Source organism: Spinacia oleracea, chromosome 4 (assembly GCF_020520425.1).
Source record: "Spinacia oleracea cultivar Varoflay chromosome 4, BTI_SOV_V1, whole genome shotgun sequence".
In the NCBI taxonomy this organism is placed as follows: domain Eukaryota; kingdom Viridiplantae; phylum Streptophyta; class Magnoliopsida; order Caryophyllales; family Amaranthaceae; genus Spinacia; species Spinacia oleracea.
The window spans coordinates 37,040,563-37,068,262 of record NC_079490.1 but is presented as its reverse complement, the minus strand read 5'-3'; the positions used below and the strand labels follow the sequence as shown (position 1 = coordinate 37,068,262).

Sequence of the window (27,700 nt, the reverse complement as noted above, 5' to 3'; positions counted from 1 at the left end):
GCCGCAACACCTCGGCGACCTCTTAGTTCACGATTATCACCCAAACCTCTGCAATTTGTACTCCTATACAAACACAAAACCTCCCCTTCTTCCTCAAACCGCTAAATAAAGATCTTGATAGAATTCAACCGTATGAATTCTTTTCAGCAGGTTCTAATTGATGCTGAGGCGGAAAAAATAGCAAAAGGGTTGGGAGAGTTTCCATCAAGTTACTGAAGTTATGGTTCTTGCAATATGTGGTGGATACTTTCAAGGAGATCTTAAGACAGCATTGCAATATCAAAGAAAAATTTGAGGGTTTTCGAGTGCATCAAAATTTGTCAAGGGATTTCATAATAGAAGATATTATTGGTTGACATGAAAAACCACGAGAATTGTAACTTCCTAGAAGTGGAAGGTTGTAGTGTTATTTGGTTTGCAAAAACATGGGAAGTCACATTTCATAGGAACTTCTACTTCCCACAAAATAGAGGAAATTACTTTACCTACGGAGACCTAAGTAACTGGAACTTCCCATGTTCAACCAAACAACATTTCCTACTTCCTAGAAAATGTTAATACATGTAAAACTCTTCTTCCCATGAAATTTTACTTCCTATTGTCAACCAAACGTACTGCTCTGACGACAAATTTTCAGATACGGGAATTAAAATTACTCCGGAGGCTTAAATAAATAAATCAGGAGGCAGTTCGCAAAGTGAGAGGGGAAATTAAGAACATCACTGGGGAACCCAAAAACTTAATGTATGACGCTTAAGCTAAAGTTCAACCCAAACCACGATCTAAGTACTACTTCCGGGCATTAGGTTGAAGTTTAAGTATATATAGTTACAACAAATAGGCCAAGTAATCCAGACTATTCCTTTACACAAATTCTAGCACTGTGACTACTATGTACAAGATGAACTAATTCCCTAAATTAATCTTTTTGTAATTTCAAAATTATGATACAATACATCCCATAAAATCATAGGTCTTCATGCATCTTCAGGTTAGCTACTATTATAGCAAGACGGCGAAATCAACAACCACATAACAAAAGGATCCTGCAAACTCAGCCACCTGCCTTTTATATCTGTTTGCATTGAGGTCTAAAGAACCTGCTAGCTTGATCATCAACAGTTGAACCATTTTCTTCACTCTTGCTCCATCTAATTTTCTTAAACCAAAACTATAGATCCAAAAAAATACAAAAGGGAGGTAAAAGAATGATAAAAAAGAAATCTGGAATGTTTCATGTAGCTCCAGAAGTTCCTGGAACTCCAACACCAGTATTATCTCTTAATCCCTGCAAACACAAGTGCAATGCCCTTTGGACATTATCAGCAACTAATCTTAGCCTCCCTTGAGCAATATCTGCAGGTGAAGATCCAGGAACTTCTATGGCACGAGCCACCCTCTGTTTGCATATTTCCCATTCATCAACTCTCAACCAACAAGCACGGCCTCCATGGCTTCCTTCCATACCAAGAAAGGAAACTGTTGGTGCTTCTCCAAAGGAGTATCTTAATCTCACCGACACGCAATAGGGTAACCAAGCAGCACCACCAGCAGCATTAATATGGGGTATGTGAGCAGGATCAAGAACAACAGTTAGAGCAAAATCAACTGAGTTGTGGGGCCGATCATAGTGGATATTACTTTTAGTGGCAGATAAATTTCCCGAAACTCCATCCATATTCAAACCAGCATGATTTTCAAGGCATAGTTCAATACGAGGTTTTTGAGCAGGTGCCACGTCTCCGCCTTGTGATTGGGACATTACTTTTTTCCATGTTATAAGTTTCAAAAACTCTCTTAAAACTGAAATTGGCAACGTAAGAAGAGTTATAAATGATGCTACACGAGAAGCATCATACGGCTCTGATGCCACACGCCGGCTGAAATAGTCACATATCTCACTTATTTCAGATTGTGTTAATTCTTCTTGGGCAGAGGCAGGGTTCTGCTGCTGTTGCTGCTGCTGATTATGGAACCGCTTCACACTCAAAACTTGCAGAAGAAGCTGAACTCTATGAACACTAACAGCAAACACATAGCCCCTGTTGCATGCACAACTTCAATGAGATAAAAAAAATCCAAGAAAAAATTGTACATATGGCTGACGATAAACTGAAAACAAACTAACAAGTTCAAACACACTTTTACATTCTTAGGCCAAAAGCATTATTCAAAATAACAGATGTCAGTGCACCAAAGAAAGCCAAATGCTCAACCATTTCTGAACTTTATCTTCCCCAATTCCCGCTGCATTTCCCTTTCTATTAGATATATCATTTACGGAAAGGATCCTTTTATTTCCTATCATCTCAACTTCTATTTAACTTTAGAGCCATTGTTAACAAATTATCACAAGTATATAACTTTTTAAATACTTAAATAGAAAAAAAAGGTACGGAGAACACAAAAAATGAGGAAGATTTTAGATCTCTAATTTCATTTTCCAATTGGACCTACTTCCAAATTAGTTGAAGTTTGGTCACAAGTAATCAAATAAAAACCATTTCACACAAACAATCTAATCGAGTATAGATGTGAGAGAAACTGTGAACATCTTATCTTACCCCACAAAAAAGCGCAAAGCTGGCTGCTCCTGATCCAAATTCAATAATGCCCCTTCGTTTTCTTTTAAAATTGAACCAAGGATCTCCTTTAAAAGATCAGGTAGCTGCGCAAAGAGCCACAAAACCCCTAAATACTTCAAAATTCCTCTAAGAACCTTTTTCAGGGCAACAAGTGGAACCCACCCACCACCATATCCACCATCGTCACCTAAGCCTATAATAGCAGTATTCAATTCTCCTTTAACATGAGCAGCCCCACCTGCAGCAGGAGGTCTCCGTAAAGCCAATCCTGCACCAACTGCAGCTATGTTTGAAGGGACTGAAAGGGAATTTCCAGCACGATTCACACCAGAAACTTGGTTTCCTGGCCTAGAGAGTCCAGAAGCACCTGGAAGAGTAACTCTGCTTCCATTAACAGTAGCTAGAGGTGGACTTAAACCAGGGTTCAGATTGTTGGAACTCGACAACCCAACAGTCAACTGTCCACCAACGAAATTAGGTTCCAAACCATTCAGTTCCTGAGCAACATGTTCCATGATAAAAGGTCTGAACTGAGGGCAGGGCAATGACCCTCCAACAGAAGGGCCCCCTTTTGGCGGTGTAGCCGGCTGAAGCCAGACCTGATCTCCTGCAAAGCACCGCATGTCAACTGCAAAATGTTTCCGGTATATTATTCTTATCCAATAAGGCCCCCGTAGAACAACAGAAACATCAATAGGCAACAATGAGCTGGGAACAATGCCTGACCCACCCCTGCCAGCAGCAGCCAACATGACACCTGCATGATTCCCAAGAGCAGCAGTAGCCGCAGATGAAACAGAAATTCCAGCAGAACTAGCAGCTCCCTGGCCTACATTTGGTGACACACTACTAGGAGGAATCCCTTGAGCTGAAACATAAGTTCCTTGTCGGGATGAAGCTGGTATAGTGGAGCCAGCTCCTGGAACAATGGCAGGCTGCCCAGCTCGAGCAGGTCTAGTTGCTGCAGCAAGTGCGTGTAAAGGTCCAGCAGTGAGGCGAATGCAGTCCAACAGGGATGCAACTTCACCTCCATTTATATATTCCTCAAGAAACTGCAGAGATAAATTACACAGATTATTTCAAATACTTCCAAACATGAAAATGAATTGGGGGGGGATTCACCGTACATGAAAATGTAAGATATATTTGAAACATATCCTCATGACTTCGCAAGTGTTCCACCAGAGACACTATACATCTGGAAGAATTTTAGGCTCCGCGAAGGGATTTTAGGAACTGCACCTTCACTCTCCCCACCTCCCTCTAAGAAAAACATACTTTACCCCACTTTCTCAAGGAATTGGGTAAAAAAATCTTCCTTGAAAAATGTATAAAAATAAACTCAATCCTTTCAACTAGTTATGTTCCGTTACTTTGGGGTTTGCTGCATACGTCATGTCAATTCAAGAAGAAGAAAATGATAGTACCAAAAACTATTGCCGGCTCAGACTTGCAGGAAACAATTCAGAGGAACCAAGGTTAAAAGAGCAACACATTACATTGCACCGACAGTCATCATTCAGATTTCCAATGAGCCAGACTTGCATAAACAGGGATAGAAACATATCCACTCATTCATTTAGACTGCGAATATAAGCATATAAGTTCTAACATAGAAGCTTGGATGAAGAGTTGGCATTCTTGGCAATACAGAGGTCAGACCTCAGTTATCATGAAACTTTGGTCATTAAGATCTACTTTCCTGAATGGCCCATTTGATAGGTGGTAAAAAAAAAAGGCGAAAAATAATGACATGAAGTCCCATGGTAATGTGAAGTTGTGAACATCCCCACACGTATTTTTCTTCTAAACATTTGGGAATGAGCGGTAATAAAAATGTGTAAAGAACATTTGCGGAAATGAGATACTGGTGTGACTAAACTGTTCCCAAATTCACACACTGGTGGACCATAGAAGCTTGACAGTCCCTTCATCTTACATAACAGTGGCAAATTAGTGATCTATTGCCACTCACAAGTGCTGATAGTTATCTTGATTATACTTGGGACTGTTCGCACAATGCTCAAGTTTCAAGAAAGGAAAAGGTAATGAATATCCTTATTACCCTTGGATAGTGTTTGGTTTTTTTTTAACCCCTTTCTCCATATTCATTTTTATTTTCCCCAAATCTCTTCTAACTTTTCACCCCTTGCATTCCCCTCGAATACTTGGCAAAACAGACTCAACCGTACCAAAACCCAACCGTAGCCGCTGACCCAAATCAAAGTTGACCCGACCCAGAAAGAAGCGCGGCCAAAACTAACCTGAATCGGCCAAAATCAAGTACAGCTGAGAGTGGTTTGTTTCCCACAATTTACGAACGTTAATTAACCCAAAATATACTCAACACGACTCATGCCCGAACTGTAAGTCTACTCACCCAAATAAGACCTAACACAACCCAAAACTGACCGAATGACCCGATTGCCTACCAAATTCTATACAGCCACCCATCCTTCACCACACACCCAACTCTTTCCCTTTAGTGCTAGCCACTGTTTTCTGCCAAGGTGATAGCTAAACAAGGTGGTGACGCTTGTGTACAGTATGCAGTAGGCCCATTTGGCAGTTAGAGAATTTGAGGGGGGGGGGGGGGGGGGGCAGATCCCTTTCCCTTCCCTCAAGTTCAAATAGCTCCTTAATTCATCACGCAATACGTTAACTAATTAAATGGCTATCTTTGTACTGATGTATCTACCTTACAGAACAACTATTAACAATTAGTTGTAAACTGCAAATAAATGATGATAGAGGGGATGAAGCTAGATTTGAAAGCATAGACAATTCACAATAATATTCCGCCTATACGAATGCTGCATTCAGCTTTCAAAAGGACATCAGGACCTGAAGTTGAATCTAATTCAACAAAGTGGTTTTGAATTTCACGATATAAAAAATATGGGGTACACCCCCTTCACCATTCAATTAAAAGAATACCCCATTGTCTTTCATTCTACCTACTTTTCCAATAAAATAATATTTGGCAACCACACTCCACAACTCTACCTAAAACTATGTGCCATGATAAGTGCACTCTAAATTGGGACGGAGGAAGTATTATTTCTATTATTACTTTTTTTTTTCACAAGAGCTCAGTGAAACTTCAGAAAATTCCAGGAAAATATCAGTTGCAACTTCAAAAAATGATAATCAGATTATCAGAAAGGCACAGGAAACTAGAGTTCAGCTAAAAAAGAAAGCTCCCCAAGCCTACAGTTAAATCTAGAACCAAGAATGAGTAACTAAAAATATTTTACTCACAAGTGAAGTCAAAACTCAAAAGACTGGAGTAGAGGAAGAAAAGCCCCAAACACAAGGAACAAACATTCCTACCTTGGTATGAGGCCAAAGCTGATCTGGAGAAACATGCATTGTGCATCCTTCTCTACCAGATTCCCACTCAACAACAAATCGAGCCAGAACCCCAGAACCAAAACTAAACCAGAGACTCAAGAGCCCAACTGCTTCAATCCTGAATGTCCTCCTCATTTGTTCAGAGAATTTGCCTACTCCTTCAGTAGAGCCCTTAGCTCCATTTAAAGGTTTGCAATCAGAATTGGCACCTTCCTCTAGCCTCTCTTCTGTCTTCACACCTAGCAATTTTCGCATTCCAAGAGCAAACAGTCTTGCATTGGAGAGTCTATGGATGTCTGCTACAAGCCTCTTAATGCTATCCACTTCAACTGAACTGTAAATAAGAATGACTCCTTCAGAATCATACCGGATATGCGAGTCTACATCAGATGTATTAGCTATGCGAACACCACTTCCGCACGGTGTATTACTGCTTCCTTTCTGAAGTTCCCACAGGTCTCTAAAATGTTGATCATTGATCTTTACATCCCAGCACAAGCTTCCTGGTTTTCCAAGTCGCAAGCAGATGTGTGGCCATGAATTTCCTCTAGCAGATGGTAGTCTGAACCAAATGTTCACAAACGCATTTAGACCTGTTTCTTCAACAAATGGAATGTCTAGAGCCTCCATCTGACTAGTTAGCATGGCATGCTTGATGCAAAGAGAGCAATGTCTAACAACATGGAGAAGTGCCGATATGTATACACCTGAAGGTGCATTTCCCTTGTTTGCATCAGCTAAGAGATTACCATAAGTATATCCTTCAGGATTACAAATTGTATTTGACGAGATAGCAGAATAAACTGAAGGCTGGTCAGTTGATACTTTCCTCCGCTTAGAGGCTCCATCAGCAAGACCCCGAAGCAATGGTAAAGAATTCAGCATATCTGAAACCTTCCTTTTTTTAGAATCCTTGTCATGTTCAGAAACAGTTCTACAACCTGCATCTGTACAAGTTGATCTAACTACGTATAAACATTAATCTAACCTCAACAGAGATAATATGTAATCAAACAGAAACAAGTAGGAGTAATTGTAGATATCTTACATACGGGAGTTGTAGCCCATGATTTTACAGCAGTTCCATTAGCATCTGACACTGAAACACGAGCAACAGCTGACTGTAGAGAGGAAAGTCGCAATGATCTACCAGAGATTACATCTCGTGATTGTTCATTAGTAAATCTTGGATGATCTTCATCCATTGACCTAAATGAACTAACTTCCACTGATTGTGGTGACCTAAGAGAAGCAAGGTCCTGCTCTGACTTGGAGACTGAAAGTTTCTGCATAGCATTGTGCCTCTGCTGGGAAAAAGGTAGTGAACTAACAGAAGATGACTGGCTTAATCCTTTGACATGGGCACCTTGATATAGAGAACCATTATAGTGGGTTGAAAATTTGACAGCAGGATTAATGTGCGACAATTGGGCATTTCCCTCCCGTTTTGGTGAGACAGTTCCAACTTTAGAGGAAGGAAGATTCAGAGGCAGAGAGCCCAAATGAGCAGCAGATGTACTAATTGATGAAGAAATATTAGGAACAGAGTAAGGTCCGGAAGTTCCCTTCTCAAGCTCAAAGACTTCATCTACGACAGAGGAAAAACTTGAAGGTGGACAAAGAGTAACAGACATCAACCCATCATGACCAAAATTAGACAGCAGACCATAATCAGAAGACTGATTGGGGATCACAGCTCCAGGCATAAAAGCTCCCACTTTTCTCACATCAAGAATGCTCAAATTCATTTCATCTTCAAGCATCTGCATCTGACCTACATCAATTTTCTTAACACGCCCAACAATAAAGTTGCTAGACTTGCCAGGTTCTGGCTGTTTCTCAACTAGTTCAAAGACAATTTTAAATTCCTTGTCCAATTGCATAAGCAAAAAATAAGAGCTGCCACAGTCAGGAAATCCCATCAGCAAAAAGCTTGCACCAATTAAGATATCTTTTGGAACCTTCACCGAAGAGAAACCATTTTCAAAAACCTGCAACAGAAGCAAAATAAACAAAGGTGCAATCTATAAGTTATTAAGTTCCTTGACTAGATCCACCACAAATATAGAATGATAATAGGTTGCAGGAATCCTATTAATCAAATCTAAAGCATGTTTAAATCCAAACCCAGATGTATTAAATGAGAAGAAACAGTTCTATACAAATTCATTTCTAACGTACATATGAACACCCAGAGTAATAAAGATCATCAATGAACAAATCTTAAGCTTCTTTAGGTATCTGATTTTAGTGCACTACAAAGTACATTCCAATTTCTAGCCCAATAATGCTGCCAAACTAGAAAGTCAGAACTAAGAAAAAGAACTTTCTTTAACACACGTAACCTATGGTACTTGGACTCTTCATTTTAACTCAAGTACCCGTGTCGGATTCTCGACACTTGACAATTCATTTTGGACCAAAATCATGAATGTTTTTCACAAAATAGTCGAGTCGGACACTTGCAACATGGGTACCCAAGTCTGAGTAACATAGCAGGTAAGTCCCCTATTTTCTTATGAAATGGATAGTTATCTTATAGGGAGGATCTCTCAAGAACTACAAGCTTAAAAGAACTTTGTTAGAACCATAGGCTTTATAAGTAAACTACATATTCCGGTAATAGGACGTAATTAGGCTTGCTCCTCGTGAGCCTCATTGTATCTAATGCCAAGAAAACTTAGAGCCTTCTAGAGAAGAATCTATGCCCTTGTCGGCTAAAAACAGTCAAAAGCTTACATCCTAAATGCAAAGGTGAAACCTCCATTTGGAATGCCTAATTATTCAAACGAGGAATAGGAATCCCTCAGTACTAAAAGTAAAAAAAATAAATAACAAATAAAAAGTAAGACTTATATTAGAAGGTTACACAGTACTCAAGCTTCAAAGGAGATTGTAATAACCAAATATTAACACGGAATACGAAGTCGATTGTATACTAGCAAAGCAACATAACGTATTAAAGTTCCATATGCAAAGTTAGTCAACTCAATTCACAAAACTATCAGCATAGAATAAATATTGATTACCTCAAGCCCCAAAAACTTGCCAATAGAAGCAAACAAGTGCAAAATGGATTTGCTCCGCAAATTAACGAAAATTTCAGCTGCACTGAGAGATCCCTGGTTTAGAATTTCCTCAGAATCTGATAATACTGATGGAGTTATGATATTTCTGGATGATTGTAGCTGATAACGTCCATTTCTGCAGGGACAAAATGGAAAAATAAAATTCAAAGAAACACTTCAGAGTTTGCAGAAAAAAAAGACTTAAACAAGGATCAGACAGTAAAGGTGTTCTAAGTCTAACGTAAAAATTGAATCATACCAGACAACTCCTAAATACTAAGCCCTACCATATTATGAACTGAACAATAAGTTTCAAAAGTAACTGCACAAATAGAATGAACCATCAAATATTCAAAGGAATTTAGTTGAATAAGTTGATAACACAACCACCATATAACTCTGCAGCATTACATGGCACATAATTATCTAGCTGACTAGGCATCAATAGTTGAACTTGCTGGACAGCTGGATAGAATAATTCAAGATATGCTAGAGTTTCTAGAGACAACCAACACACATCATGTTTCAGAATTTCACTACCTTAAAAAGCATTAACATATGCAGAAGAGCGCATGCAGTCTATGTTACTTGGACCAGGTACGGGTGTCGGACCCTACAAAACTAAGCTGGAACTTCAAGACTTGGGTACCTAGACATAATTTTAGACACGGGTACGGGCACACAGAAAAGAAATAAAGAAGTAAATTTCTTTCCAAAGCAGAACACTTAAGAAATATTGCAGTTTAAGAGTTAAAATAAAATCTAAATAAAATAGTCTCCAAGTTACTGAAGAGTTGGGAGAAGTTGAAGATATCATAACTAGATTAAAATAAAATAAAGCTAGAAAGAGGAAAAGTACGCCTGTAAATAAAGAGAAAAGAAATAAGGAGCAGTTAACTTCTTTCCAAAACCAAACAGTTGAGAAATTTTGCAGTTTAAGAGTTAAAGAAAATCTAAATAAAATAGTCTCCACGTTATTGAAGACTTCTGAGAAGTTGAAAATATCATAACTAGATTAAAGTAAAATACAACCAGAATGTGGAGAAGTACGGCTGTAAATTGCGTCAACAAAAAGAAATAAATAGAGCTACAAAATTGTCGCGTGAGTTTCCCCTTGTGCAGCCACATATGTATTTATTTTATTCTGCCCTCTCCTTCCTACCCAAGGGAGGAAATAACACGAAGTAAAAGTAAGAAACAAAACGATATACTGGAGCAAAATTGCAGCACGCACATGAGTTTCTACAGTCCTTGACAGAGGATAACACCAGTGCAATATAAATCAAGAAGTTTTACAACAATCTGTTCAGATTTAAATTCTTAACAGAAGCCTCAATCTTTAAACGCAAATGTAGGCAAATTTCAACCTCAATTAACAGAACAAGGATTAATAAACTAGATCAAAATTTTCATTAAACTAAACTTCTGATGGCAATCTCTCTTTCGTTAACCAGCTGTGTCCAACTGTCCTTCTGCAGACCTGGGGTGGATTCTGTACCCAGATCGGTATCACGTCATGTGAGTATGTGAAACATGTCGATCCAGGTATGAGGGATTGAGGGTTCTAAACTGCTGTCCTCAAGTTAAATAAAATAGTTGCAGTATGTTAAAACAAAAACAAAACAAAAAAACAAAATGTCATGACAGAAGACACCAGCAATTCAGCATGCAAGGTTTTGGCGCTTATCAGCACTTTCTCTGAACAGACCGTGGTAAAAAACATGTGAGAAAGACGTGCTTGTTTTGCATAAGATATAGTAAAAGAAAGAAGTGAGGAGACAACTCACGAGCAACAGTTTCAAAAAGGTAAGTAAGTGAGACATCAATGCTATAAAAGATCTTATACACACGTTCTGACTTGTTTGTAAATTGAACCAACAAACCAATGGAGGCATGGACAGAATTAACGAAGATGGTTAAGGAAAGAAGATGGTGATTTTGATTAATAAATTGGGTACATAAACTAAAAGGATATTGAGAGGGCTTCATTCTCTCCCAGCTAAACATCTTCTTCTTCAAGCCACTTATAACTGAATTATAATGCTATTTCTTAAACTGCCCCTTGCCCTTCCTTAGATTGATGGTTAGCAGCTTTATTGACTCATTCACTACAGGTTAGCAATCAATGGCATATACAAAGATCAAGATAATAGTAATTACTAATTGCATCTCAAAATCGATTCTCAAACTCAAAATATCATTCGTCACTGAATGATGTACATGTTTCACATTATTTATCCTCAAACTGTTTACTCATTTCTGGAAACAAAATTAAGAACTTGAAAAAAAAAAGATATTTTGATCTTAAGGAATCCAGATGATGGTGAACCAGAGTCAATAGTCCATCCAAAATAGGGATCACTACACAACACGAAGATTTTGAAAAGTCTAATCAAATATGGTATTCAAATAAGGGGAAAAAGGAAAACAAACAGCTACCTAGGGCAGACCACTGAAGTAAGTGGGAAATACAGATTTTAGAATCAAACATTACCTTCACGGAAGATTTTTTTTTAATATGATACATTTGAAAATAAAAGGAATTAAGAGGAAAAAATGCATAAGCAAGTATCTAGATCGAGTTTATAAGAAATCTCACTAAATAAATTAGGAACTCCTTATTCAGATTTGACTTCTCTATTGTCCTCTTATTCATCATGAAAGACGCACCCATAAGTAGTTTGGCTTGATCACAGTCAATGCACAATCAAACAGAAAACAATGCATTGCATTGGGAATCAACAAAACCTAAAAAACAAGCAATCCTACCAGGGGAAAAAAATCAGATAAAGCAACATCAGCAAGGTTGAAGGTTTGCAACTTGAAGCAAATAGGTAAGTTTCATAATTGATCTATCATTTGTACCCTTACAGAAGAGAAATTCGGAGAAAATACCTTATGTTTATTCCCAAAATGAAAAATGATGAACCATAAGCACGCACAAATAGTACTTCTTGCCCATCTGACTCCTTTGCAATGGACCCTGCATCTTTCTGAAAATATTGACAATTTACAACGTCATTCAATCTAATGATTAAGGCGCTAATCTATTCGACTTATTTTGACTTATTTCGGACAAAATAAGTTAAGATAAATTCAGAAAAGTTTTACTTCCTCTGTTTCAAAATAGTTGCAACACTTTGTAATTTGCACTATTCACATAATCTACTTTGTTTATTTTAGATGATCTATACTTTAGGAAAAACATATTCATGTGGGATCTTGTTAGATTTGTCTTAATGTGTATTTTATGAAAATTAATTTTTTATAATTTTAACTTATTGGTAACTAAATATATTAATTGTTCAAGATATGCATTGGCAAGCGTGAAAAGCAAAGTGTTGTAACTAAAAAGAATCGGAGGAAGTATAAGTTAAGTTCAAATAAGTTCAATTCAGATAAATTCAAAAAAATATTTTCATACATTTTCTCACACAAATAAGTTTGTTTCAAATAAAATAAGTTCAGGTAAGTACAGATAATATAAGTTCAGACAAAATAAGTCGAATAGAAAAGAGCCTAAACACTCGGACCATAACAATCCAATAAACCTCAAAAGAATCATCAAGATGGACCTTTGCGGTCTAATATGCACTCAAATCATACAACAGAAAGTAATGCTCCAGGATCCAACACATATATAAGGTGGCGACTTAAAACATTGTACCGCTTGAGATAGGAGGCTAAAGCAATTATACCACTGTAAAATAGATAGTAGTCACAACACAAAACCGATTTACCACAAAAATAAAAGATAATTAGCGATAATTTGCTATAGTTAAAGGAAACAAGAAAGGTTTTTACAGAGAAAGCAATCGAGAAAAGGAACTTGAATGTAATGTTTGGTTTGTAAAGGAAGGTGAAACCATTCCCTAATTTAGTGTAAAGTAAGCATAAAGAATCATTCTTTCAAACCCTAACACCATTACCACCCCTTTTAAAAAAAAAATAACCCTTCCTAAAACCCTTCCCCGCGAAAACCCAGCACGACCTCCTTTGCGATTAGGATCACCACCCTCCTTTTCAATTTCCTCCTACGTCACCACCACTCAAGAAACCACAGCCTCAATCACAGCCGTCGCTTAGACTTAAGTCATCCTCTATCCCATTAGTAAACTATGAAACTATCGGCGAGAATATCTGACCACGGGAAAGTATGTGTTCAACAACAACGTGCACCTCCCTAGTCCCTACTCAGTATTTCCTTTGGTAAATCCACTTGATCTGCCACAGGTAAAGCCTCCTTGACCTCTACCTGTAAATCCACATGCAAGGTACAATACCACCTCGACCACCGCCAGAGTGACAACATTTGAAAATGTTAGAGAACATCACCAACAAGACCACCATGAGATACGACGACGAGACTACCTTCCTCCGCCATTATAACCACCCGTTAAATCACTATGCCACCGATCAAATCTGGTTTTTCACGCATCAGGTCGTTCTACCTTTTCTTTTTCCAAATATGGGTGTTAGCCCCTTCCTCACACATGAAGGTGGTTCGAATGCTCAACATCCCCCTCTTTTTTTCGTCTAACAAACTAGCTAACTTATTATTCAAGCCATAAATAACTGAATTCTAATGAAACTACCTACAGGTGCCTCGCCCCCTGATACTGATGCTTAAGGTTCAAATAATCGGTCAATCTCTTAAGTTTGAACTCACAAATTGTCATCCCATAGGAAACACAAAGCACTAACAAAAGCTTCACCATTTATCACCAACAAAAGACACTAAACCAAAGTCTGAACAAAATCCCATTTACATCATAGGAATTGTTCAGAATACAGAATATCCAGAAAGAAAGTTATACTCGGAAAAGAGTTCAGCTCACTTTCAAGACATAATTTAACCCAGCACTACCTTGAGAGATGGATTTTTGAAGAAAACAAATTCCCACCAACAAAGGAAATGAGAATCAACAGTCACATTTGAAAGCAACAATAGTAATACTCCCTCACTTCCTAAAGTAATAACAGGACTTCCCTTATTCAGCCATTTCTAGATAATTGCAACACTTCCTAAAATTCGCAAAGTCTCACCATTATATTACTGTCTCTCTCTCTCCCCTCACGGTCCTATTAAATTGTGGAAGGTTGAGTAAAAATATTAAAATACAATTTTCAGGAACTTCTCCTTGCCCACAAAAAAAAAGAGTACTCACTTTCCATATAGTTGAATATAAAATTGACCAACTTGCCAACTTTTGAATCATAATATTACTGTTCATGGTACAACGTGCACACCATTTTACCAAAATCCCTGCTATGGCATCGGGTATGGGCTCGCCATTCACTACATAATTTCTCAAAATACCAGTTCCATGTCATAATTTGCTATTCGCGGATCACGGGGGTATTAGGGAATCAGGTGATACTGGTCCACACTGGTCCCACTAAAATAAGAGTACCCACTTTCCTTTTAGTTGTATATAAAATTGACCAACTTGTCAACTTCTGAATGATAATATTACTTTTCATGGTACACCGTGCACACCATTTTTACCAAAATTCCTGCTATGGGATTGGGTATGGGCTCGCCTTTCACTACATAATTTGTCAAAATACCACTTCCATGTCATAATTTGCTATTCGCGGATCATGGGGGTATTAGGGAATCAGGTGATACTGGTCCGCACTGGTCCACACAACAGCTCCTAAAAATTACGCACCGGACAAAGTGTTGCGATAGTTCAGGACTGGAAGGGAGTAAATCATTACATGTACGGGAAAATAACACAAAACTAAGATCAGAACAAACCCAGTTAGCCATTTCAAAGAAGTCAGCTACAAAGATTTAATATTTTCAGCTTAAAAACTGTTTGCAAAGCACTTCCTGTCATGTTAAATAATAAACACTAGCAACACACCCTGTAGAGAGAGAAAGAGAGAGAGAGAGACATAAGATGTTGAGAGAGAGAGAGAGAGAGAGAGAGAGAGAGAGAGAGAGAGAGAGACATAAGATATGTTGGACAAACCTTCTTATGGTCCACTTCTGTTTCATCCTTGTTACAATGTAGGAGGACATCACCATCACCTCGAAAGATTTGACAATTCTTAGTAAGCTCTTTATTAATTTCAAGTAAACGTGTGTATCTGTTGCAACGTATAGCTTTTAACAACAACTTTTCCACGTCAATGCAGCTCAGATCCAAGTAAAACTCGGCCTCCTTTCCTGTTGATGGGTCTATAACAAAAGTACTATGAATACATTTGATCTGCAGATTAGGACCTGGTTCAATCTTGATGAACGGGCATGCTCCGCCATCAGATGTACCAGAGTTCTTATCTAAATCCAACCAGTAAACAATCTTCACCCCTGGAGTGCGCTGACCAGATGCCTCATACTCTCCATCTTGACTTAGTTGCGTGGATGAAGTACTGGCTCCTTGCGTTGTGCTGCCATCAGAGATAAGTTCAAACTTAATCGCATCTTTCCATCTTCCCTGACGAAGAGCATGGACCTGTCTTATAACAGTATCCATAATCAGCGCCACGCAAAACTCATGCAGCACTGAATACAATATCATAAATGGATTTTGTTGTTCATCTGCTGCAGCCATTCTTCGCTCTAAATCATCGCCCAGAGCGAATCGTCTCAACTCTTCAAGCTTTATAGCCCCACTTCTCTCACCAACAAGAAGCTCCATGTGTAATATCCGCCATAAATGCAGGTGACCTCTATAACCAAGAGTAACGAGCACCTGAAATTCACCATCTACGCGTAAAAGAGCTGTACCATCTGAAACTTTAACCTCAGATATCTCCTTTGGAAGTGTGGTCTCAAGCAACTTCGAACGCACAAGAATGTCCAGCTTTCTCAAAGCTGGCTTCTGTTGAACTTCATTTAAAGAACTTTGCATGCCCACATCTTCTATACATTTAGGCAAACGCTCATAAGATCCAGTAAGAAGGACTTCAATTGCTGACGGCACATCATACATAGGTGCACGTGCTTGCTGCAGCCCTTCATGCATAAAATATAGTGAATCCGCAGTTTGTGAGAAACAAGTATCATGACTTGATAGAGTAGACGCAAGTTGTTGACAATACTGTACCAACGGGACCTACATAATGAAGCAAACGGGATTAGAACTGTGATGATAATGATAATAGTTGTTATGAGTAAAGAATTAAATAACCAAAATAAAAATGGGCTTGAATACATCTCTCATTTATCGTTTATATTCATCACCTGTTTAAATTGGAAATAGAACAAGAGACTGATACTCTCAAGTTTTACTAATGATGTGAGAGACAAGAACATAGACTGTACATATGCAAGCTAGAAAGCTGAATTGGATCTAAGTTAGAAGGACCTACTAACAATAAAGCATTCAAAAACAATTCCAGACAATACTAACATTGTTCTGTCAAATACCCTCATAAAACCTATTGAACTTGCATAAATGCTTCTATAAAGACTGAGTTATCGGCAAAACTGTTTTACAACTTGACGAGAATTCCTCGGTTATCTTAGAAAGTACAAAAATGGCTGCTTGATGTTTTATTTGCATTTCATATTTCAGGTTGCTGTCTACCTCTGAATCTTTGTAGAATCCTGACTCCATAAGCAGCTGGTAACCTCGGGCTGGTCCTCAGCTATCTATAAGTTTGCTTTTACAAACTTCTCATTACATCAGAATTCAGCCCACTAGAACTCTTCAGTTCATTTTCCACTTTCACCACATTTCAGCCCCTTCCCTTCCCCTTATCCTCAGCTTATTTTATTATGAAATATTGTTTCATAAAAAACCTAATGTAGCCTCTCCATTGCTCATAGTGTACCACACTTTCATCTCTCGAGTTCAGGTCTACAATTTCATATACTTCCTCCGCTCCTTAATTTTTACTCACTTACATGGGTCAAAATAAACAAACTTTGACCATATTTTGTGATTTATGTGGGATCTTGTTATATTTGTCACAACATTTATTTTCAAAGTATCAGCTTCTCATAATTTTTGAGCAAATGAATAGAAAAGGCGATGAAAAAATGAAAAAAAATAACATACGTTAATAACCGGTTTTGAGCACAGGATCTCCTCCTATCAAATTGATTTATTTCGGGTCCGTTGGCCTCAGCACTCATGGTCTTAAATTGTGAGGTGCTGAGTTAATTTTTATACCATAAATACCAGCGTGACAGTGTTTTTTTCCCCTGGAGGTGACGTGCCCCCCCCCCCCCCCCCAAGGTAATCTCTTTGTAGATCCACCAGTGAGTCCAACTTCTTTCGATCGGTTGTAGCATTCCTAATTTCTAGCTTTTCATTTTTTACTCCGTTGTGTATTTAGATTGGATTTTGTTTTTCATTTTCATCTAGTATGGGCTATACTGATTGCAGATTTACGAAATTTGATTCCCTAAGTTTACTTTTTGATGCTATTTGTTGTTGTATTTTATTCATATATAATGAGAACAAATTTAGCTTACCGGTTTAATTAAGGATTTTTTAAATTGGGGTTAGGTTAATTGTTCGAGCTACGATTTGCTAGGCTCACAATTGCTTATGTATGCCCGTGCTTTATTGAATAGGTTTAGTTGCAACTTTGTATGTGATTTTATAGATATCTTGTAAATTCTATCACGGCGTGGTTGCTTTACTCTTCTAATCCATTAGATTTGTTTGAGATAATGGTCTTTTAAAACTCCGCCTGTGAGTGTCACGTATGCGGCATTCACTTGTGAGTGTCGCGTATGCGGCATTCACTTGTGAGTGTCGCGTATGCGGCATTCACTTGTGAGTGTCGCGTATGCGGCATTCACTTGTGAGTGTCGCGTATGCGGCATTCACTTGTGAGTGTCGCGTATGCGGCATTCACTTGTGAGTGTCGCGTATGCGGCATTCACTGCCGGTCCCAAGCCCGTATAAAGGAGGAGGGTGCGGTAGGTTGGTGGCGGCCAGCAGTAAAACTAAGCCACATATCATGACATGAGTCGACAATGGAATATCGTGGGGGCGTCCCCTTCTCAACGACGCGCTACAGCTCTTAAGCCCGGGTGTAGTGAAAAATATGTGAGGGTTACTAGGTCGTCGCCCAAAAGCGGCGCGCCACCCCTACACCTGGGGGTGGTGTCAAATATGCAAGGGTGCGCTACACTTCCTAGGCCCGGGTGTAGTGGAAAATATGCAAGGGTTGCTAGGCCGTCGCCCGGAAGCGGCGTGCCACCCAAGGGTGGTGTTAACTATCCAAGGTTTCATGGTAAGGACAGGGGTAAGGGTAAGGGTAGTAGGATGCGTTTTGGGACTTGGAACATTGGCTCTTTGACAGGGAGATCAGTCGAAATAGTAGAGGTGATGAGAAAGAGGAGAATTAACATATTATGTTTGCAGGAGACTAAGTGGGTTGGAAACAAGGCAAGAGAAATAGCTTCATGGGGTTATAAGCTTTGGTATTCGGGAAAAAGTAGGGGTAGGAATGGGGTAGGTATCCTTATTGACCGAGAATATATTGATGATGTAGTGGACATGTCCCGAAAGAGTGATCGAATTATGAGTATTAAGCTTGTGATAGGGGATGAAGTTGTAACTATTGTGAGTGCCTATGCACCACAAGCAGGATTAGATGCTTCAACTAGACAAGAATTTTGGGAGGATTTAGAAGAAGGGGTGCAACGTGTCCTTAGAAGTGAGAAACTGATCATTGGTGGGGATCTCAACGGACATGTAGGTTCGAGTCGCCGTGGATTTGAAAGCATTCATGGTGGTTTTGGGTATGGGGAGCGGAATGAAGCGGGAAATGCTATTTTGGATTTTGCATTGGCATATGACTTGGGTATAATGAACACTTGGTTTGAGAAAAGAGACTCTCACCTAGTGACCTATAGGAGTGGAGATAATACGAGTCAGATTGACTTCTTTATAGTAAGGAATGCTTTGAGACAGTGCTACACCAATTGTAAGGTGATTTCGGGTGAGAATACAGCAACCCAACATACCCAACATACACTTGTGGTACTTGATTTCGAGATAGAAGTTATAAAAGGAGGAGAAAACCACTTGGAGCCTAGGATCAAGTGGTGGAAACTTCAAGGGGCACAACAAATTCGTGGAAAAGGTGGCAAGTGAAGGTATTTGGGACAGGGATATGGATTTGGATATAGACTCATTATGGACAAGAATGGAGCACACCATAAAGGGAGTGGCGAAAGAGGTCCTAGGGGAACCTAAAGAAATCATGCCACCAAGTAAGAACACATCTTGGTAGACCGAAGTTGTGCAACAAGCTATAAAGAGCAAACGAGAATGCTATAAAGAGTTGGAAAAATGTAGAAGTGATGAGAACTACGAGAAGTACAAGGAGGCTAAAAGGGAATCAAATAGGCCGTAAGAGAGGCTAGAGCAAAGGTGAATCATGATCTTTACGCAAGATTGGATACAAAAGAAGGGGAAAACGACATCTATAGACTTGCTCGAATGAGAGATAGAAAGACGCGAGACATCGGGAGGATTAAATGTGTGAAAGATGTTGATAAAAAAAAATTGGTGGGAGATAAGGAAATCAAGGATAGATGGAGGTTCTACTTTGATAACTTGTTCAACAGGGATCAAGGGCGCGATATTGGGGATACAAATATCCCTCGAGATATGGTTAACCTAGACTTTATGCGAAAAATTCAAAAGAGAGAAGTCGAAATGGCACTGAAAAATATGAGACGCAAGAGGGCAGTGGGGCCTGATGGTATAACTATCGAAGTCTGGAGATGCTTTGGCAAAAAAGGTTGTATGGTTAACAACTCTTTTCAACAAGATTTGGGAAAGTAATAGGATGCCATTAGAGTGGAGGAAAAGTAATATCATCCCCTTGTACAAGAATAAGGGTGATGTCCAGGATTGTGCCGACTATCGAGGAATCAAACTGATGAGTCATACTGTGAAACTTTGGGAGCGGATTTGAGCAAAGATTGAGGAGAACTGTAAAAATTCCAGAGAACCAGTTTGGATTTATGCCTGGGAGATCGACTATGGAGGTCATTCATCTTATAAGGCAACTAATGGAGAATTGTCGGGATAAGAAGAAGGATTTACATATGGTTTTCATTGATTTAGAGAAGGCGGATGATAAGGTACCAAGGAAAATTCTTAGGTGGGCATTAAGTAGGAAAGGAATCCCGAGGAAGTATACTGATATCATCAAGGACATGTATGAGGGAGTTAGCACGAGTGTGAAAACTAGTGTTGGTAAGACCGAAGAATTCCCCATTACGATTGGAGTGCATCAAGGCTCCGCACTTAGCCCGTTTCTTTTTGCTATAATCATGGACGAATTGACGAGGTCAATCCAAGATGGTATACCCTAGTGCATGATGTTTGCAGATGATATTGTGTTGATTGATGAAACAAAAGAAGAAGTGGAAAGTAAGTTGGAGTTATGGAGACAAACTTTGGAATCTCGGGGTTTTAGGCTGAGTATAAACAAAACAGAATATATGGAGTGTAAGTTTAGTGGAGTGCAAGATAGAGACTAGAGAGATAGAGAGACAGGGGCTATTACCTTATATCGGAAAATTGTCCCAAGGCTCTGAAATGTTCCGTTATTTAGGACCTATTATCCAAAAGGATGGAGAATTGGATGGCGATGTGGCCCATAGAATCAAAGCAGGTTGGTTGCAGTGGAAAGTTGCCATGGGGTTCCTATGTGATTCAGGCATGCCCCAAAGATTGAAGGGAAAATTTTACCGTACGGCAATTCGACCGGCTTTGTTATCGCACGGAATGCTGGGCAGTGAAACATTGTCACGTGCAGAGTTACCTGGTTTGTGGTTCGCTTCAGTTCGGGGTACAAGTTCGGGTTCGCGGTTCGTGTGTAGCTGATTTTAGGTTCGCGAGAGGGTTATGGATTATTTTTTTACGTGTATGTTTTAGTGTAATATGCGATAATAAAAATAATAATAATAATAATTGACACCGAAGTACTGCTACTCTTCTAAGCTCCCATCGTCAACTCCACAGCCGCTGTGAGGAGAGAGAAAATAAGAAGAGAGATGAGAAAAAAGATGAATGGAAAGGGGAAACTGAAGAGTTGAAATGATAATAGAGATGAGGAGAGAGTCAAAGAGAATTGATGATGGGCTTCAATAGTGAAGGAAGGGTGCATCGAATGACTCTAACTAATATTGTCGTTTCTATTCATTTGTTAGTCAAACACATCGGCAAATATATATCAAACACGTGTCAGAGTAGTTTGTTCAGATTCTCAATCAGTCTTACCTATCAGACACGTGTCAGTGACTACTTAATAAAATAATAGTGGGACCACAGTACCACACCCATAGAAAAAATACGCGGATGCGGCCGCGTTCGCGGTAACAGTCTCGTTGTCACGGAAATCGCTTGTAACGGAAGAATAGAACGGATCGCGGCTAACGCGGTGTGAATTTTTTGAAAAAAACCACGTTAGCATGTCTAAGCCTTATTATTACATTTTTAGTCTAAAAAGTATTATATCAAGACAATATAACCAAATCTATCCTAATATGAGTGACTATTATATTCTGTGAACAAATAAGCGCTAGAAATATCATGTTTCATAAACTACATAACTAATTACAAAAATATTTTTGGTCAATTTATGTAAAAGAACGGTGTAACGGAGAAAAAAACGTCTAACGCGGCGAGTCACCGTTACGTAACGGACGTCACGGGGAGAAAGACGTGATTTTTGTCAAACCGTAACGTAACGGGTTTTCGCGTAACGGCAAATCCAAAATAGGTTACAGAACGGCCGTTACGTAACGGAACGGCCGAGTTTTAATTCCATGACCACACCCATGTGCAGACAAAAAGTATAATAAAACAAAAAAGTAAAAAATAAAAATAAATAAAAATAAAAATAAAAATCCCATCTTCTTCCTTCTGAAGTTCTTCACGATGGTTCTCTGCTCATCCATGGTATTTATTTTCAGCAAGACGAAAGAACAACAAAAATAATAATCGACGGTCGTAATCAACGTGTATATCCTTCTCAAACAAAAGCCCCAATATATATTATCTTATATCGCCTTCCCGGTCCTTCAATCGTTAAAGCTAGGGTTTTCGTTTGGTTCGCGAAACATCGCGAATTGGATCGCCGGCGAACCGCGAACGGTACGGGCGAACCGGTTCGAGATTCGCGGGGGTTATCAGCGAACCGGGTAACACTGGTCACGTGCACAAGATGAATGTGGCGGAGATGCGCATGTTACGTTGGATGTGTGGGCATACAAGAAAGGATCATTTGAGGAATGAGATTATTAGGAAAAAAGTAGGGGTTGCACCGATTGAGTTTAAGATGATGGAAAATCGTTTAAGATGGTTTGGACATGTAAGCAGAAGATCAAGTGATACCCCGGTTAAGAGGATATAAGGGTGGCAAAGTGATAGAATTGCAAGGGGTAGGGGAAGACCTAAGAAAACTTCGAGGAAGGTGATTGAGTACGATATGAGCTTTCTTGGGATTGAGGAAAATATGGCGTTGGATAGGACAGAGTGGAGGGAGAGAACATGCATTGATGACTTCATTTGACTTATACAGCTTCAATGTTTCTGTTTCTCTCTATTTTTTATTGTTTTTATTTTTTATTTTTAGTTTATTTTTTTATGTTATTTTTAAAATTCTTTCAAATTTTTTTAATTTTACATGCTATTTTGAAATGTACTTATTTTACTTATTCATTTATTTTAAACTTTACTTATTTTTTATTATCTCTTACAATATTTCGCTTTTCAAATATTCGCTTTTCATTTATCTCTTACAATATATATATACATATATATATATATATATATATATATATATATATATATATATATATATATATATATATATATTTCTCTTATCTTATTTTTTATTGTCCATTTCCGATGGAGCCAATGATTCATTTGTTCTTTTGGCCGTGGGATGTAATGGATTAAATCAAAATGGCACTTAAAACCTTTTCGCTTCCTTTCCATGAAGTAGTAAATGGTCGTCTCGTTCTGGGTCAATTGGAAACAACCTCTCTGCAGTTGCAGGGGTAAGGTTGCGTACATCCGACCCCCCCTTACCCCGCTTCTTGCGGGAGCCTCTTTGAGACAATGGGGTAATGATAATGAATGATTTTACTTTCATTAATTTCACTTTCTCTTCCTTGTTTTTTCTTTTTACTTCCTGTTCCTTTCTGGTTTGATTGGTGACAATGACGATCTCCTACGACAATTCATATTAGCCGACCCCAAATCATTTTGGGACTAAGGCTTTGTTGTTGTTGTTGTTGAATGGTCTTTTAACTCTTGTTTATCATAGATGTAATGTCACAAGAATTTGAAATGGTGCAAATAAGAGATTTTGTTTTGTGGTTTTTAAGATGTTTTTTAGTAGCCAAAACACTAAATTGTCCGCATACCAGATTATAAAAAAGCGCAAAGCACACTAAACCAATATGAGTCCTAGAGCCTAAGCCTAAGCGCAAGCGCAAGGCGCGCGCTTCATCGAAGAGAAGCACACATTTTAAGAATTAAAGGTTTTTGTTACTATTATGCATATATATCTTTACTAAAATAACCACAAAATATATAAACATTAGATTTGCTTCCAAAAATACATTACTCTTTGTTTTAACAAAAATAAAGCATATAACATAGTGTTTATCAAGAACGTAGGGTCGGCTGCTATGACTGTTGTATCCTTCTTTTCTTCTTTTTCTTTTTCTTTTGGACTCTTGGCCATGGTGTAAAAACTAGCCCGAGTTAACTCGCATCGCCCGAGTTAACTAGGTTTTGGAGGCTGGCGATAAGAGATATCCCAAGTTGTAAAGGTATTTTTAAAAACGGCGATATCTCGACCATTTTCAGATCTAAAACAAGAGAGGAGAGAGAAGGTAGGCTAAGGTAATCATTTAATTATGTCACGTGTACGGTTTAGGGAGGGGGACAAGGGTAGGTAGTGAGTGGGGACGACATGGGGCTTCTTTTTCAAATTTCAACGCGACAACCGCGACACTGTCCGCGACCACCGCATCATTTCCGTTAACGAGACTCCGCGACCAATCCCGCTACCGTGACCGATACTGCATTTTTTATCTATGCTCTTGGCCCACTTTCTATTGTTAAGGATTAATAGGGAGTGGTCCAAAACACAATAACAAATAAAAAAAGCTTTCAACGTAATAAAAAATCAATGAAGCGCCAAAAAGCGCAATGTTTTGTGCTTCGCGTGCTTAATCACAAACGCTTCGCTCTTACCTAATTAAGCTTTGCCCTAGAGCTTCGCGCTTAAGCGCGCTTTTTTAAACATTGTTGCATACCTTAAGCTCTTAATATTGCATTTGTCTTTCTTGATGTATTGAATATTATGTAAGAGAATGATTGTTGAATTGCCCTAATTCTTCCGATGTTCATGATTATTACAACAAAAAATGGGGCCTTTTTAAGGATTTGCATAGAGCAATACAATTAGCGAGCCAAGTTTACTGTTTTGTTGTCTAACAATGATCTGAAACTGATCAGATTAAGTAGCAGTCAAAACTTTAGCTCTCTAATAACTTACAATTCACATTTTTTTGTGTCCTTTATAGTGTAACACTTCGTTTTCTTTTTTCCCATGGTTTAAATATGTAAGCTTATGTTTTTAAGTCAGAATATGAAGCTTGTGCTGCATTTCTTGCCATTTATAACACAAATTCGAATGGTGGCATGTATACAAGAATGGTCACAGGTCACTATAACTTGCCTCTTGGTCAATTTGCATTCTTCATAATTGCAATAGCATTATTTCTATAACTATGCAAGGGTGAGAAAGGCTTAGTTTTTACTATAATTCAATAGTGTGTAATAAGGAATTAAAAAATTAGGACAGGTCAATAAGTGAAAGAAGGGAGAAGATATAGTCCTAAAGATTACTTGGTTCTTTAAACCATGTTGCGGGTTAAATTGTGATTTACAGATTTAACATTATGTTCTTGTTGCAGGTTTAACTTCTGTTTGCATATAGCGGTAACAACAATATGTCATTGGTTAAATCTCCCAACATACAACAGCACTTGGGCTTTCCTCTTCGCACGAATAAAAAGAGGAGATACCATCGATCGATGTTTGTGTCTATAGAATTGTGAGGTTAGTGATTTCAATTATATATAGTTTACGTTGTTTTTCGAACTTGAAGCAGCTGTTTGATTAAATATTCTACCTTTTACTACTAGCTATCACTTCATACTAGTTTACTACGAAGGACATGTCGCTTATGCGTGATTGAGTTTGCTTGTTTAAGTCCAAAACCATTGTTTTAGTTCTTTAACATTTTTTTTCTTTATTGTTTCAAGGTAATTTAGCATGAGGTTCCATGGAGGATATTCTGTCAACTATAAAATCACAAACAAAGCAAAGCTGCAAAATTTTAAGGAAAAAGTTTGTAGATGTTTTCAATGCATACAATACCGGAGAATTATTCTACCTTTGTAATGCAAATAAGATTCTGCAAGGTGATTTTCAGAAAGTTGATTGGAGAATAATTATTTGCAACACCCTTGCTACTCCTAAGAGTTTGTTCATTGTGTGGCTGCTGCTACACCAGAGATTACTAACTGCTGATAAACTTGCTGCTTGGAATGTACAATGTGACCCTATTTTAGGATTTTGTGGTACTGGTCTTAAGACTCTCACCTACAAGGTAATGCAATTCGCTTACTTTCCACAAGTAAGGTAATGCAACTCGCCTACTTTCCATGAGTCTCCATGCACTTGGAGCTTTTGATGTTTAAAGCAGTCGCGGCGGCATTCTACACCCCAGACAGAGGTGGAAATCGCACACCCCCCAACCTATCAAAAAATAGCTAAAAAAGCTTGGTTACGTGAAAGCACCTATGGTCGACCAGGTCTAATGCACTAAAGAAACTGTCTGTTGTGTTGCCAATTGGAATGTATCATATTTTTTCTTTAGGTTTAGGGGTTACTATATCAATGTTGAACAAATTGGTTTTAGTCGATCAATACGATGTACGATACAGTAGAAATGAATAAATCGTGAGTTTTGAGTGATTAATATTTTAATATAATCAATAATCTTCGTATAACCTCCTTATAACAAGGAGCGTTTATGCCTCCGTACTAATATCCCATGCGCTTTAAATTGTTGATAAATTCCCTCCATACATCTTCCCGGCGCTTTTAGGTGTCCATTAATTGAGCGGCATAAAAATTAATGTCATCCCTCTGAAGTTATTCTAACATATGTAAGCGTCGGATAAAGATATTAGCAACACTTTAAAGTATCGGATATATCGACATTTAGAAGCGCCGGAAATTCACAACGCGTGAAACCAGACGCATAGGTATAATCTTAACTCAATAGAAACTCTGCGCTACATAGTAACTCGGGCAATAATAAGAAACACAGCCCCTCTGTCCCAAGGTAAATTTTGCACTTTCCATTATTGTGTTACTAAGGAATTCACACTTTCTTACTTGATTTTCCCTTTCTTGTTTGGCATAAACCTCATTCTCCTTCTTTCCCAAGACTTCCTCTTACTTTATTTTTACTGTATTCCAACTTTATGTTTTCATTCTACATTTAATACTGATTCTTAATCTCTTCATGCCAATCCCATGTGGGAAGTATATCTTTTAGTAAACAAGCACGTGCTTAGGAGCGGTCCATATTAGAGAATCACTAAATCAGTAGTTCAGTACAGCATTGTTTTTGCTGAGATCAAAATGTCAAGGTTTAATTACAATGCATTGCAATTACCCAATTAAGTAATAACTTGGATGCCCTACGGCCCCTATCTATACGAGACTTGAACATAACCTCCTCTACTTGACTAACCACTGAAATTTCATAGATTGCTACATTTTATTAATTTATCCAGATGGAAACAGGTTCAAAGCTGCTACTTTCAATACCTCAAAAATTGAATCTTGTATTAGCTAAAAAGCGCAAAACTTTCTCAAATCACTAAATTCTAAAATCAAACTAGTCTCCAACAATCAAGGATCAAAATTCATTGTCATAACATCGATTCAGCTAATACTAGAAAATCGTCCAATAGCGCCAAAGTTACTCACATCACATAATTTCTATTTTGAACCAACATTCCACAATCTTGATATTAAATTACCCAACATCAAAAGAAAGAGAATGAGAGAAGAACCTGCTGACACCATTTAGCGAGGACATTGAGACGCAACATACGCTGCTGAGTCTTGACAATAAACTTGAGAAGATTAATCTTCTTCTCCGAATCAGACATATCCGAAGACTTAGATTTCTCCACCAATTCCTTGAGAGAGATGAACGAATCTTCCGCTGCACGACTCACAAGTGTCGAAAAATCCACCGTTTGTTGCCCTAATTCCGCCATTTTTTTCAAATTCTCAATCGATAATCTTCGATTTATACTACTGAATCTGTTTCTGCATTACGTGAAGCGTGGAAGAGTGTGTATGGTTCAAAGTATTGAAGAATAAATCAAAGAATTAGGGTTTCATAATTGGGAAAAATAGAGAAGTGAGATTTGACGACGATGATATGTGAAGAGAGAGAAAGAAGATGGTGGATTTTGTTAAAACATGTAGAGTGTCGATGTAGTGCCGCCGCACTCTCTCTCTTCGCCGTAGACCGCCGTTATTTATTGGCCGAGGAATGATCCCAGAGTGTGGCCGGGAAGAGAGAGAGGAGAAGGAGGTTGCGAGAAGAATATGACTGACCGGTTGAGATCGTTGATTTCATTTGAGT

At 38.4% G+C, this 27,700-nt stretch overlaps 1 protein-coding gene across 1 annotated transcript; it reads right to left on the bottom strand.

Annotated features, from left to right (window-relative positions):
* Window positions 1-698: 698 nt before the first annotated feature.
* On the bottom strand, window positions 699-27,700 carry LOC110774933 (mediator of RNA polymerase II transcription subunit 14). Its single transcript, XM_056827810.1, has 8 exons — window positions 27,117-27,700; window positions 14,989-16,077; window positions 11,903-12,000; window positions 8,969-9,143; window positions 6,988-7,930; window positions 5,919-6,886; window positions 2,565-3,637; window positions 699-2,042 (listed from the first exon to the last, which is right to left on the bottom strand). The coding sequence occupies exons 1-8, from the start codon at window positions 27,324-27,326 to the stop codon at window positions 1,235-1,237; spliced, it is 5,364 nt and encodes a 1,787-aa protein (XP_056683788.1). The 5' UTR covers window positions 27,327-27,700; the 3' UTR covers window positions 699-1,234.

What these genes read in the sequence shown, in the direction of transcription:
- LOC110774933 (XM_056827810.1), bottom strand. Translation starts at nt 27,326, where the DNA reads ATGGCGGAATTAGGGCAACAAACGGTGGATTTTTCGACACTTGTGAGT. An exon ending in ATGGGCTACAACTCCCGTAT is followed by an intron (nt 6,887 to 6,987) that starts GTAAGATATCTA and finishes CAACTTGTACAG; the next exon opens with ATGCAGGTTGTAGAACTGTT. An exon ending in GCTTTGCGCTTTTTTGTGGG is followed by an intron (nt 2,043 to 2,564) that starts GTAAGATAAGAT and finishes TGCATGCAACAG; the next exon opens with GGGCTATGTGTTTGCTGTTA.